The sequence below is a fragment of the Neolamprologus multifasciatus genome, chromosome 6 (genome assembly GCF_963576455.1).
Source record: "Neolamprologus multifasciatus chromosome 6, fNeoMul1.2, whole genome shotgun sequence".
NCBI lineage: Eukaryota > Metazoa > Chordata > Actinopteri > Cichliformes > Cichlidae > Neolamprologus > Neolamprologus multifasciatus.
The window spans coordinates 1,333,358-1,348,308 of NC_140444.1; the positions used below are offsets into that span (position 1 = coordinate 1,333,358).

The window sequence follows — 14,951 nt, forward strand, 5'->3', positions numbered from 1 at the left end:
GAAGAGTTTTTGTTGTATTGTTGCTAAGTTGCTTTAATAAAATCTCCTGTGACAAACGTCTAAGTTGGGGATTTTCCCTTTTTAACGCTTTGTGAAACAAAAAAGGTAAAAACCTGAGTGTTAATCTACATGAGTATAAACGGCTCTTACAGGTTACTCCGGCCTTCTGAGGCAAGTTTATTTGTGTAGCAAAATTCAACAACAAGGTGATTCAAAGTGCTTTACAGAGACATTAGAAACAAAAACAAATAAAAAGCTGATTTAAAATTGATTAAAAAAAACAAACTAACACAGAAATGCCAGCGCAGATTCAGGGGTATTGAGAGCGTTCACTGTCTAGCTGCAAGTTCACCCACATGGAAAAGAAACAGTAAAAACTTCTATGATTTACTCATCAAAGTGGCCACTTTCTCATTACTTTCATAGATTGTTTTAGTATCCAAAACATACAAGTTTCATTATATAATTTTTCAAGGGATCTTATATCTGTTTTCACTCTTGTTTGCTTTTCATACAAGTTTCACACAGACAGATAAACTTTATAAGATTTATAAATATCTTTTCCATGTGGACATTTCTGGATGTTAGGTTTAAACTTGGTTTTCGAGACAAAGACAATGTTGAAGTATTAAAAAAAACGTCTCCACACTGAAATGCAAGAAGTCTATCAGACAGGACAGTCTGCTCCCACTCTAACTGTGAGCTCAACACCTACTGTTAGCTCTGCCTCAGGGCTTCTACTTCAGGGTCTATCCCGAGTCCTCCACCCGCAGGTCCAGCTGCAACAAAAGGAGGGACATGGACAGATTTGGACATGCAGGTTGTGTCGAGCCAACATCACCGGTCAGCTTGCAGTGATGTAGTCATTGAAATACGCCGTTACTAAGGGGAAAAACTGATTCCCGATATAAGGATCCATTGGTTTGGTGGCAAGAGCAAGAACAAACCTTCCCATCCCTGAGCAGACTTGCAGTGAGATACTTAGGAATTGTTGCTTCTTCTGTACCTGCAGAGAGAATCTTTTCAAAAGCAAAAAACGGAGCAGACTTAAAGGGAAAACTGTAAATATGCTGTTGTTCCTAAACAAAAACCTGTGAATAAGGGAAAGTGTTACTGTCAAATGTTTTTGTTCAAATGTCCAGACAAGATCAACGTTAAAGGACATGTTAAATTACGTGTTCAAATAGCACACAACTTCAGGTTTTTTTATTTGTATATAATAATTCTGCATTATTAAACAGTAAAAAAAGTAGTCTCTCCATGTTCGGCAGCACTTACCTATGTGAGCGACGATTCTCCTCGATGAAGATGGCTAAAACATCTCACAGGAGACGTCTGACCGATGAACACCTTCACTCGATCCCGAGGATGTCCTCAGCTCAGAGCCTGAGCCCAGACGTCGAGGAATTAGCATCCAAGAAGAGATCGGCTTGGACACATCAGACTAGATCAGTGTGTAGCAAACTGAGCTATAATTAACATTTTCTTTGTGCCATTTGTCTTCTACTCCCAGACATGGGCTTGAATGGTTTCACGTTTAATGATATTTTTATTAGTTAAGTGGTTTATTATTGTTATTTTATTTTTACATTTATTATTAGCCTGGGGAAAAAGTTTACTGCTAAAATTTAATTCAGAAGGCTGCAAATACAATTTTTATTTAAGAAATGAATTCCAGTGATATGTTATTTTATTGGAATTTCAATTTTGCATGTGTGCAATATTAAGTTATATATATTTTTATATAAGTTATATATCGTATTAAGCTTTGCTTATTCCATATTCAGTTTTTCAGCAAAACTTATTTGAGTCTATAAGAAAAGGTTCCTTGTTATATCTGGAGGAAGAGTTTTTTCAATAAATATTGTTAGCCCGCGACTTTGTTCCAGTTTTGAACTTTGCCCCACTTTGAGTTTGACACCCCTGCTCTAACAGATCATTACATGAAGGAACCTTTTAAATACAAGCGCACTCATGCTCACAGGTGTACACACGGGTGCTCACACACACAAACTACACCCTTTTTGCCTCGCTTCTGTCAGTCTGCCCCAGGGCAGCTGTGGCTACACCTGTAGCTGCCTCCACCAGTGTGTGAATGTGAGAGTGAATGAATAGTGGAGTTGTAAAGTGCTTTGAGGGTCCGGAAAAGCGCTATAAAAATGCAATCCATTATTATTATTAATAAAAAGTGAAAGATAGAAAGAAAAGGCATTAGCACCGCAGGAAAAAATGAGAAAAGTGAGTCAAAAATCAAGATGGCGCCATGGTGGCAGGAAGCACCACAGAGAAGCAAAACACAACAAAAGTTGAATGAAACACAACAGAACAATAGTGATGTTTCGTTCACGAACGAAACGGCGACTCTTTGACGTGAACGACGCCAGTTGGGGATTTTTTCTTTCTCTCACCCTCTCTCCCGCCCTTTTTTCGATGAGGGGGGAGGGGCGGTAGTTACACTCGCAGTAGCTCAAGAACAGAGCGGGAGGGAGAGAGAGAAAAAGAGAGCCAGGGACAACAACGACACATTATGCACAAAAGGAATTACTAATGTAAAAAAAAAAGACGTGGGTTTTATTTATATATGTTTATTTTTTTAATTTTTAATTTTTTGTGTCCCGTTTGGATCTTTAGCATCAGAATTGTTGTCTTAAGGCCAAGAAAGATGCCAAGCGGATTTATTTTACCAAGTGGATCATCATGGCCTTGCCATATTGGTCCATTTGATTGACCTTTATTATAATTATGAATTATTATTATTTTTTGGTTGCTACAAACGGGACAGACATGACTGGGGGATAGGACAGGGAGAAAGAATGAAAGAAAGAGAGGGAGAGAAAGAAAACCAGAGGGGAGAAGAGACGGTGAGAAAGGGGGGAAGAAAGAAAGAAAAACAAACGAAACATCTGGATCACCTGTATGGAGAAAAAAAAACAGAAGAGAAAGCAAACAAAAAAAGAGCAACATAATAAAAAACAGCACCATCACAATAAACTAGCTAGCAGTAGATACTAAATATATTTATGTTTATATATAAATATATACGGTGGCCCCTAGAGACAAAGCACGTACAAACTCCAAAACACATTTCTAGCATGAACTGAACTTCCAAAACAGAGCTACCTAGATCACTTAAATTACACAATTGAAAGCATGAAAGCATGTGTGTATTCTTTGTGTATTTATACACAAGAACTTATATATGTTTAAATAATTAAAAAAAAAAGTTCATTTACCTGTTACTACCACACACCAAATCCGGTCGTTGGTACTTGCTGGCTTGTGTAGCCACGAGGTAACAAAAGCTCAACACTGCGCCCTAGCATCCTGGAGCATTTCTGTTGTGTTTTGTACGTGCTTCTGAGTTTTTACGTGTTTTGGAGTTTGTACGTGCTTCTGAGTTTTTATGTGTTTTGTTGGCAACACTGGTCACATTAGAAAGGTATAGTAATCACCCACAACTATTTTCAGTTGCAGATGATAAAGGATTCAGAAAGTTTATTCATGCAGGTCCATATGACAGAGAATATGCATCTTCTTTTTGTTTCATATTTTAATTTATATTTAATTGTGTTGTGGTTTGCAGTGTTTTGTGTTGTTTCACTTTAAATGTGTTTAAAAGGAAAAAGCTGAAAATTTAAATAGTTAAAAGTTGAAATGTAAATAGTTGGTTTTTGTATTATATGATTTATTTAAAACACGTACGAACTCTGAAGCACGTACAAACCCTGAAGCACGTAAAAACTCCAAAACACGTAAAAACTCCAAAACACGTAAAAACACGTACAAACTCTGAAGCACGTACAAACTCCAAATCACATAAAAACACGTACAAACTCCAAAACACGTAAAAACACGTACAAACTCCAAAACACGTACAAACTCCAAAACACGTAAAAACTCCAAAACACGTAAAAACACGTACAAACTCTGAAGCACATAAAAACTCCAAAACACGTAAAAACACGTACAAACTCCAAAACACGTAAAAAGTCAGAAGCACATAAAAACTCAAAACACGTGCAAAACACAACAGAAGTGCTCCAGGATGCTAGGGCGCAGTGTTGAGCTTTTGTTACCTCGTGGCTACACAAGCCAACAACCGGATTTGGTGTGTGGTAGTAACAGGTAAATGAACATTTTTTTTTAAAAATTATTTGAATATATATGAGTGCTTGCGTATAAATACACAAACAATATACATATGCTTTCATGCTTTCAATTGTGTAATTTAAGTGATCTAGGTAGCTCTGTTCTGGAAGTTCAGTTAACGCTAGAAATGTGTTTTGCAGTTTGTACATGTTTTGTCTCTAGGAGCCACCGTATATATTTATATATAAACATATATAAATAAAACCACTTCTTTTTTTCTCCGAGATCAGTCACCTGTTTGTTTGAAGCTTTTATGAAAAACAAACTTTGAAAGACACATCAAGCTATTACTTTAAATATATGACTACTAAGTAGTCATTTATTTTTTACATACCTGCATTAGAATCAATTAATTCCGCCTCTTTTTCTTATTCTTCTGAACGGGTCTCTCCGTTCTCCCGTCATACTTTGCTTACACAGGTTGCGTCTGATTGGTTGGAGCCGAGCGCATCCAAAACTAACAGAAGCGGTGAATAAAACTATAAATGTGTTTTACATGTGAAATAAAAATAATAAACCCAACCAAGGATTATGTGCGTTAAATCTGCGCACTTTCAGATCGTGAATCACTTTGGAAAACACTGTGTGATGGCCACAACATGAAGCGATTTTATTGTTGAATTATCAGTGATACTTTCATGTGTTTTTGCTAAAAAAAATGTTAACGATGTCATTAAAAGAAAGCTTTAAATTAGGGAGAAAAACACGTCGGCGGAGAGGGTCCCCGGTTCTCCAGTTAGATTGTACCTCACAGCGTCATGTTTCGCCGTGACGGGGTTATTATTGGATAGCCAAACTCCCTGATGAGGGATTTGGCTATTTTCTTCATGAACTGTTTCTGGTCATTGATGAGACTTGTGGTGGACTCTGTGCTGCTGAGTTCAGGCTTGATCAGGTCTCTCAGACGGTTGATGGCCATGTCTAGTTCTGCTGACAGAGACAGAATGTTTGGTCTTAGATTTAGATTTTATAAGACCGCTCGCGAAGAGGAAGAAGGCGAGGTCATCGGACGTTTTCTCAACCTCGGAAGACACAGAACCATTCTCTGACATTTTAGAGGAAACCATGAGAGAGCCTGAAACACCTGCAGAGCATTTTTCTGGATGCTTTGCAGGTGCAATGCCAGATTTTGGCGTTGCAGGTGACTTTTCAGATGCCAGAGAGCATTTCTCTGGAGAAATGCTCCCAGATTTTGGCCTTGGAGGTGATGGTACAGGTTCCTCACCACTGCTCGCTGAATCTGTTTCCTGCTTTGGGGTCTGTGTTCTTTTAATAAAGTTTCGGATGTCATTCACAGCCTCAGACACCTCGTCCATTTGAATCACTTGATCTTTGTCTTCGTTGTCCAGCCAGAGTAAAAGCTTCTGTAGAAACCTTTCTACTGCGTCTTCTACGAGGACATAGAGGACTTCAGCAGAATAGGGACGCTTTGAGCCTTGTGTTTGTCGTGGAGTCCTGGAGATGACGGTGTCTGAGAGGGATCTACCCATTAGAGGTTCGGGGATTTCATACATTCGATCCGTCATCAGTAGATCAAACACTTTTGCCGTTAAGTCCACAGTAAAGTCTCTGGTTGCCCCACTATTTCTAAAGTTTCCCAAGGTTTTTTCAATGGAGAGCTCTTCTTTCTTAGTTAGTTTGTCAAACAACCGATTAACGTGGGATCTAATGGCGCCAAAGTCGAGTGGAGAAAAACGAATGTACCGTAGAAGCATATTTTGGGAAGGGGCTTGATTTGCGCTCTGGGGACGAGGACTATGAGGCTCTGACCCTGAGAGGCTGACAGCTATGCTTTCATCGGAGGGCACCGTGTCACTCTTGGGCTGCTTGCAAACGTTTTTTAGACAAACAAAATATTTCCTGTTTGTCTTTATTTCTTGTCTCAGCTCGTTTTTCATCTTTTCAAATTGTTTTTTGGCAAACATGCAAAAGCGATGTTTGCGTGCTTTGAGGCCGGAGTGAGAGGTGGACGACACACATTTGGAAAAGAAGTCTCTCACCTTGTTGATAATGAATCCTGCATTAAAGGCAGGTTTGGGTAAGCTACAGCTGTCACAGAGCTCTTCACTGCTTGAATCCAGGTTTCCAAGTATCTCATTTACAATGTCAGCTGCAACCTGTTCTACTGGGGTTGCAGCTCGGATACTGTGGCTCTCTGCAGTGGGTTTGATTTGGCCTTGTTCTGTTAGAGCTGATTGGTCTGGGAGCTCAATTTCTTTCTCCTCATCATCTGAACCTTTATCTCCTTCTGTCATCTCTCCATCTGAGCTCCTTGATGACAGAATCACAGAAATCTCTGTGATTGCTGATTGCACTGACACCTTTGAATCCGTGCTTTCTGAACCGGAATCAGACCCCCTTGACACGCACCGGCAGCGCAGCTTACGTGCGTGCCTTTTAAGGCACGAGGCAGCGTGGCAAACCATGCGGCGCAGCTTTTTAATATTACTCAATTTGCCGCTAACATAAACGGCGGGGTCTTGCGGCAAATCAGGGCTTTCTGCGATCAGGGCAATTGTTGAGCTGACCTTTTCGGAGATCTCTTCCTCAACCATCCGTGTCAGCTCGTCAGCGCTCTCATGTCGCTGTTCCGGGACGTTAAGAGCGCTGGCGATGGCGGCTGAGATCGAGTCTCCGAGGGACGGGCTTATTTTCCCCGCACCTAAAGGCTCCGGATCTTCCTTCGTCATGTGATCCTGAATAACAGGAAGGTTTATTTGAAGGATTCTGACAGAGGCGATCTGAATGATTTCAGAAATCATATCAGCGAGCACCGCTTGGACGCCCGAGTCGCACGTGCCATTTTCTATCTCGCTCCACTGAACTTCAGAGAGCCTTTCAAAGCACCGGTTGATTGGTGGCATAATCTGTTCTGGTGTGACCACGAATGAAGTTTCGTCTTTGCTGGGTGGTGCCCAGAGGTGGGTCGAGTACAGTGGCGGAGCGGGGGGGTGGCTTACTGGGCTTAAGCCCGGGTTGTTTTTTCAGAAGCCCGGGGTCTTTTGGAGTGTAATTTTTTCATAGTTAGATGCCTGGCTGACAACTGTATAAAACAAAAACTACACACAATATTCAAAGCACATAGCGCACACTGTGGGAATTTACGACTGTGCGTAAATCCCCCCTAATATTGGTATGATCCGAGCTCAGACAGTAAGGACTGAGCGAGGGGGCGGGGCAGCTGCTGCCTGCGAGTGCGCTGTTGGAGAAACGCAGGCAGAGAGAGGAGAGCTGAAGTTTGACCAGGTACCAAAGCAAATCATTCGTACTGTACAAATAATGTAAATATGACAGTGAATCACAAAAGATTGATGTCAAACTGATCACTTGACTAATATTACGTTACTTGCTTTTCAAGTGAATCAACAAATGGTGAAATGAAAAGCTGAACAACAACAAAGCTGTTTCTTTAGAGAGTCTTAGCTTACATGTGTTTATTTCATATTTTCAGTTGTTTCCCTCCACGGCTAAATAAATCTGTTTCAGTAATGCACTGATATACAAGAATGGACATGAGGGTCTTCTTTCAAAGAAAAAACTAGTAGATGTTATTTTATATATTATGCTTTGTATGTTGTTCAGTATATTTCTATGCGAAACAAGAGGAATTTCAATACACAGCAGTATAGTCACAGTTTAAACCAGATATTTACACTTTATGGAAAACACAAGAACAATTTTTTACTGTACAACATCAATTTAGAGTAAACTTGTTTTGTTTTGCATAAATAAATATTGAAATATCTTTTGAATTAGTTAAATGTCAGAATAAAGAGAGACAGAGCTATTTTTATCACTTTCATCAAATTTAGGAGCACATATACACTAAGTTTATTGTTAATTAATAAGAAAACTCCAGATGATTTCATTCTGAGCTGAAGAAGCTTCTGATTGGTTAGTAGAGTCCATGTGAGTAAATGGTGGCACAGCTGTGGATGCATATAAGGCAAAACACAGAGCCTGTTTCTGTGACATGGGAAAATCAAGAGATGTCAACCAAAACACCAGGAACAGAATTGTGGAGCTCCACAAGTGTGGCTCAGTTTGAATACAATTTGGTGCCAATTTCTCTCTTTACTCTTAAAGTTAACAATTATGTTTTTATATTTATCAATCTAAAAAAATTAAACATTTAGTCTGATTTGATGTTACAATTAAAAAAGTGTTTTTATCTGAAGAGTAAATATTTGGTTTCAACTGTATATTTGATGATTGTCAGCACAAAGAGAGAGCGGAACAGAGATGGAACAAGAGCAGGTGAGACAGACATGTTAGTCAAATGGTTGTTTACCAAAAGTATCATCGTATCATAGGTACTCATGTATCTCGTACCTAGTGTTTCTTTTTAGGTTTGTTATTTTTCAAATTATATATTTATTAAGTTATGCAGGCTTGTTTGCTATGGAACGGCAGGACCGCCATAATGAATTAATTAAATACACCCATTAAATAATTAATTAAATGTGTCAATAATTAATTAAAATCGGAAATAATTAATTAAATACATAGTTATGACACATGTAATTAATTAATTATTGACACATTTAATTAATTATTTAATGATATATTTATTTATTTCATTTTGGCAGTCCTGGCGCCTGGCTCTCATCTTGAATTAATTTTATCTGTCAACCTCACCCATCAAACTCAGGGGGCGGGGCTAACGCTGATCGAGTCAAAACCATTGCTTTGGCCTGGTGGCCATTGTTTTTAGCACACAACAACCAGCATGTGGAAACTAACAGAACCTGTTTGTGTGTCACCGTTTTAATATTTTTTTAGCTGAGAATGCAGCGGTTTAATCTTCATGTGTCTGGTCGGTTTGTCAAGATACAGCCTCTTTGCAAAAGTGCTTCGATGATTTCGGAGATGTCTGCCCAGTCTCACAAAGTGTGGGATAGACCCGCTCGCCTCGCAAGCAATCGAGCTGTTATTACCACCGACAAAGCGCAGGCCCCGGTACACAGCTGTAATAACCCCCGCTGACACAGACTTATTTTACTGAGGTTATATTTATCGGGGTTTTATTTCCTGATGTTCTTATGTGTCCTACGTGTTTCAGTCGCCAATTCTGAATTATAACTAAGATTAAAAACATGTTTAAGGAGGAGAGAGAGCAAATAAATTCGATTAACAGCTGATCTTTGGGTTTTTGTTCAGTCATCAGTGTGACCTGATAAACGCATAAAAGAGATAACGTTGGTGTTTCCTCATGTAGTAACTGCTTTAACTGTACAAAGGTTGTTCGACACTATGACACACATACAGACTTCATGATGTTCGGCTAATATTTTTATTGTGAATATTAATCATGAGGGTAAACGGACCTGTACACCACGGAGCGAGGTCAGCATGTCCACGATATCTTCAGCTCTCTGAGGTAACACAGAGTTTCCCAGCTGACTAATCTAACTGTCATCTACGAATAATTCATGGCTCATATCAATATGATTTTACAGAAAATCATCCTTATTACTGCCAACTATTCCAGAGACGTGAACATCTACAGCATAAAGAACACAAAAATATAGCAGTTTAACAACACTGTAACAGAGATGAACCGTCAGTTTGTTACAGATCAAAGTAGAATGAAAGCGATTGGTTGAACAGGTGTGATCTGTGTTTTCTGTGTTTTCATCATTAGAATTACAGTTAGAATAACAGTTATACATTTAATAAATCACCAAATGAATCCACGCAAGAAACGAGCAAACCTGTTCAGACAGTTTGAGTTTGTGTTCCAGCTGCAGACTCGCTGCTGTTTAAATGTTTGAGAGGAAGATTCGATATAAACAAACGTCAAACAGACTCAGTCTGCGTTCACATTTGATATGAGGCCACGTACAGTGGCTGTGTCCTGTCTTAAGATCATATATGTAAAATTGTTGTCTGACCTGCGTTGATCCAGCCGCTCAGAGTCCGTGGTTACCATGGCTACTCCATAAGCAGCTGTAATGTAAACAGCTGGCACAGCAGAAACCTACTGGGAGCATGGGTGTTTATGTTTTTCATTGCAAAAGAACTGTCTGAATGAACAGTCACAACTGTCTGTCACACACACACATATCCATGATATAGGATAGAAAAATGAAGCAACCAGAGATTTAATGATGAAGACTCTGGGTTCTGTAGTTCACGTTTTACAGTCCTGAATGACTCTTTGCATATAATTGATTGAAGAGGACTTTAGAATGCACTTTACATTTAGACTGTTGCTGTTTAATTTTTTACATTGTTGCTGTGTTATGTCATGAATAAGGTTCACCTGCTGGACTGGTGCCCTTTGTGACTCTGCTGGTTCTTCTGAGGAAACACCACCGTCTCTCCACACCGTCACCATCTGTGAGCACAAACTGCTGCTCTGCTCTGCCAGCATGTAGGAAATCACATATCACACACACAGGGGTGAAGAAACATCAGAGCTCGAGTTTGGATACTTTAGATCTAAACAGATCAAAGTAGCTCTTAGTTTCAGCAATCAGACAAACAATGATACCAAACTGATTCTGACAATATGGTATTTTCAATATAGGTGCCAAATTATTTTATTAAAACTAATACAGATATATTTATTAGGGGTGCAACGATACTCGTATCCATATTGAACCGTTCGATACAGTGCTTTCGGTTCTGTACGCATATGTATGAACAATACAAAATTTTTAATTTATTTTATCAACTTTCCTTCTGACGATGCTGTCTGTGTTGAGCGCTCAGTGGATCTGCGCTCGACAGTGCAGCCTAGGCGGAGTAGTCGAACGCAGATTCACTGAGCGCAGGACAAGCTAGCAACACAGAAGCTAAGCTCTCGCTGCAACATGGCAAATCGAACCTCCCCCACCCTGATTCAGATCTGGCGTTTGGAACTATTTTGGTTTTCATGTGACGTATGACCCTGAAGGTAAGCACGTCATGGACTAAAGTAAAACAGTATGTTGGATGTGCCACGCAATGCTCAATTATATGGGTGGGAACTAGTGTGTTAGCGCAGTTAGCTCGTTAACATGTTGGCCGTCCAGCCCCACGCACGGGGCGATCCGCGGTAGCTCGTTAATGGAGATTTGCCGTGTTGTGGCGTTAACGTCATTTCAACGAGATTAACGCTGACAGCACTAGTGGGAACACAACGAATATGACTGCACATTTACTCCGACATCATCCTCGTGCAAAGACAAGTGGAAGTAGAGAAAAACAACAAGCACGCATGCTACAAACTTTACCAGAGTCATTTAGACAGCCGTTAGCACATGATTCTCCTTATGGGGACCTGATATGTTTAATATGCTGCTGAGAATATAGCTCAGAAGAAGCGTATAGTAGAGCTTTTATTTTGGACAGAGACATTTCTCTGTAATAAACTCTCTTTTCCAAAGATGAGTGATTCCTCAATCAGATACAGGGCTTGCAAAGCCCGATTTTTCCAGTCGGGCTACCAAAATCTATCTCTGCCCTGCCCGTCGGCCTATCATAGGAAGGAAAAATATATGTCAATGCTTTTGCATTCTTTCGGAAATGTAGCTGGGTAATTATGTCATTGGCATCGGTAAGCCACTGTCAATATGTGACATATTGAAATCGCGTTTGAATTTGCGCTTGTTTTTTGCTTTCACTTTGCAATCGCGTGAACTGTGTATAGAGAGCGACAGCACTGATTGGTGAGTGATGATAATTTGCACCAATTCCTCTGACATCATCTTATCAATCGTTAGCTTACTATGCAAACATGACAAGTGAAATCTCCCGCAGCTTAAACATGTGAGAGGTTGATCGTGCAGAGAATCGCTGAGCGTTATGTGAGTGCGTGTGTAAAAGCAGCAGGATATATATTTTAGTTCTGCTGAGCCAAATAAGACAGGTCAGGGTGAAGAAGTGACAGCCAAAGAAAAGCTTACCACAAAACGGAAAAGTTTTGACAAATCAGACTATAAGGCAAAAAGAAAGTGCAGCTTTATGGTTTCATGGACAAAAGAATTTCTGTGGCTGCAATATGACGAGCTAAATAACCAGGGCTGCACATAAGTGGTCCGCAGGTGCGCATTCGCTGTCAAAATAAAAAACGCGCACAAGATAAGAAGTTGCAACGAGTGTTTGCGTACATAAGATTTTCTGGAGGAGGACAGACATTTGTTTAGAACTCTTAAAGATGTCGAAGAAGCTCCTTTAAGCAATTACTTTGGTGTTCCTCCACCTCCAAAGAAATGTCAGGAGTCTGAACCACAAAAGAAGCGCGTTTTCTCTGACAAGTGGTTGCAGGAGGTGAGCTGGCTTCAAACAAATGATGAACGCACAGAGATATGGTGCAGAATGTGCTGTGAAAATTTAATAAATGACAAATTAAACAGGCATGAACATTTTTTTGTATCGAAAAAATATCGAACCGTGACACCAAAGTATCGAACCGAACTGTGAATTTTGTGTATCGTTGCACCCCTAATATATATATATATATATATATACATACACACACATATATATAAGAATATATTTTTATTTTTTTATTTAACAATTGCAACTGCAAGAAATTAAATATTGAACAAAAATATATTGTCACATTCTTCATTCTCAAATTCTAATTTCACAAAGTAAATTTTTGATTAACAGAAAAAATTAATTACAAAAAATAATATTTAGTATATTATAAAATATTCTGCAACCATGAGTCAGAATCTTCATCACAGTACTGTGGACTGTAATGAAGTGATAAGTGTTATTAATAGTGATAAACTTCAGGGGAGATCATGATGACAGAAAACTGTAAACAACACTCTGAAGTCTGAAGCTTCTTCTCTTGTTTCTGTGACCTCAGCACGCTGACAGACCTGAACTTACTACAGATTTTAAAAAGTGATAATTATAGGGAAGAAACTTCTCTTTTTCATCCGTTTAATCAAACATTTGATGCCTCAGCTGTTTCAGTCCTACAGCAACTACAACTAACCTGAGGCTTGGATTTGGCTGCAGGTGCCCCTGTACATCCTTCTCAGCAGCACACATGTGGGGCCCATTTAATCACACTTCTTCCTGAGCTTTGCTTCATCACAAGACTAAAGGTGGCGTCCCGTGTCACGGTCTTATCATCATCCAATTGGAGAAGAAACATTTACAGGCCTCCTGGTTTTGTTTTCTGATCCTGCAAAAAGACCGAGGACAACAAAGCCCAGAGAACACGAGATACACAACATCCAACAGACTCAACAGCCTCCATCAATGAAGAGCAGCAGGTTGGTCCAGTTATACCAGATATGAGCAAACTTCACATTACTGTGTATGAATAATAATCAAGAGACAAACTTTGAAGATGCAGAGCATGATGTCCCATCATCAGACTGTAAACATCCACCAGGCTTCTTTGCTGTCAGAGATGCTGGTTCTCCCATCAGGGATCAGTAGAGTGTATTAACCTGTGGTCTAAGCAGCAGTCACTGAAATATTACTGTTTCAGATAAGGCTGTTCCTCCAGCCTCAACAACAATCTGACTGTCAGGTAAACATAGAATTAATCTCAGGTAACATGACTCAGAGATTCAGTAGGAAAGATTGCCAGCTCGAATATTATTACCACTAGGGATGGGTATCGTTTAGGTTTTATCTGATACCGGTGCCAAACCGGTACTTTTGAAACGGTGCCGGTGCTTAAAGAATGGAGAACACAAACTTTGTCCAAAAACCTCTCATGTTCAGCTGTTTTTTTGTAAAAAGATAACAATGTTAGCCTTTTCTGCAGCTATGGGGCATATATGGTATCACTCTTGGCTGGAAGCAGCTTAAACAATGGAAAAAACACAAACTTTGTCCAAAAACCTCTCGTGTTTAACTGTTTCCCACTTTTTATTTGGTCATTTTAGCCTTTTTGTCCAGGGTGAAGGGAGTATCTGCCATCAAACAAGAAGACAGCCGCATGTAGCTACGACGGCGTTTGCTAGTTCACCTTACATGCATTAATGTAATAACGTGGTTAGCCTACTCAACGTAAATTATACACGAACAACATTAAGCTACTCACGCAGAGAAGAACGGCTGCTGCTGCATCATCATCCGTCATCATTTCTGCTACACTGGCAGGACTAGGGGCCAGGACTCTCCTCTTCGGGTTTTTGGGGGATGTTGCTAACTCTTCGTCCGATAACAGGCACCACACCTGCAGTAGATGTGCTCGGTGTGAGGTCTCGCAGCAAGCTATCAAATACGGCGCATTTTTCGGCTTTTAAAAAAAACGCTATGCGTCGCCAGGTGTTTCATCAGATTTGAGGTGTTACCTCCTTTGACAGCATCACAGTATCACCTTAAAGCACTTGTTGCAGCTGCTGAGTTTGCATCTTTTGCTGTGAAGTACAGCCAGACTTTGACCGCTTCGCCTTGGGCATTTTTAATCTGTAGCTCTGCTCTAAAAGAACGTACGTACCTGGACCCGCCTACTATCCCCGGAAACGTAAAATGATTGGCTAGAATTCAAAGTGTATCACATCTCAGGAAAAAAAAGCACTGAAATGTGCGCTGCTTTTCTGTCTGGTTACTACTGTTTATGTCAGAACCGGTGCCATCATGGCACCGGATACCGGTACCCATCCCTAATTACCACACAATCCAAGGACACACCAACAGCTCAGATTTCTACAAGTATTCGACCCTCATAATGTCGTCCTGATTTCCACACACCTGAGCTCCTCAGGGGTCAAACATGTCCCCACTTCATTTGAGTGTTTTTTAAAGTATAAAGTGTCGATCATTCAGTGTTACATCTTAGCTTTACTTAAGACCAACACATTAACACAACATTTACCAACATTTTACATTTTAGGGCC

The 14,951-nt window shown here is 39.9% G+C and overlaps 1 protein-coding gene and 1 long non-coding RNA gene across 3 annotated transcripts; both read right to left on the bottom strand.

The window, feature by feature from the left end:
• Positions 1-1,929: 1,929 nt before the first annotated feature.
• Positions 1,930-13,504, bottom strand: LOC146516097 (uncharacterized). Its single transcript, XR_014874437.1, has 3 exons — positions 13,088-13,504; positions 9,143-10,515; positions 1,930-3,531 (listed from the first exon to the last, which is right to left on the bottom strand). It is a non-coding gene; the product is annotated as an uncharacterized LOC146516097 (long non-coding RNA).
• On the bottom strand, positions 3,218-7,076 carry LOC146516098 (uncharacterized). 2 transcript variants are annotated; one of them, XM_085162039.1, is made up of 2 exons: positions 5,375-7,076; positions 3,218-5,076 (listed from the first exon to the last, which is right to left on the bottom strand). In XM_085162039.1, the coding sequence occupies exons 1-2, from the start codon at positions 7,011-7,013 to the stop codon at positions 4,898-4,900; spliced, it is 1,818 nt and encodes a 605-aa protein (XP_085018165.1). In that variant the 5' UTR covers positions 7,014-7,076; the 3' UTR covers positions 3,218-4,897. The 2 variants fall into 2 exon arrangements, with proteins under 2 accessions (XP_085018165.1, XP_085018164.1); XM_085162038.1 differs by having other exon boundaries at positions 3,218-5,079.
• Positions 13,505-14,951: the final 1,447 nt, after the last annotated feature.

Coding starts and splice junctions, on each gene's coding strand:
- LOC146516098 (XM_085162038.1), bottom strand. CDS start 7,013: ATGCCACCAATCAACCGGTGCTTTGAAAGGCTCTCTGAAGTTCAGTGG. Junction 5,080..5,374: donor AACAGATTCAGCGAGCAGTG/GTGAGGAACCTG, acceptor TGTCTCTGTCAG/CAGAACTAGACATGGCCATC.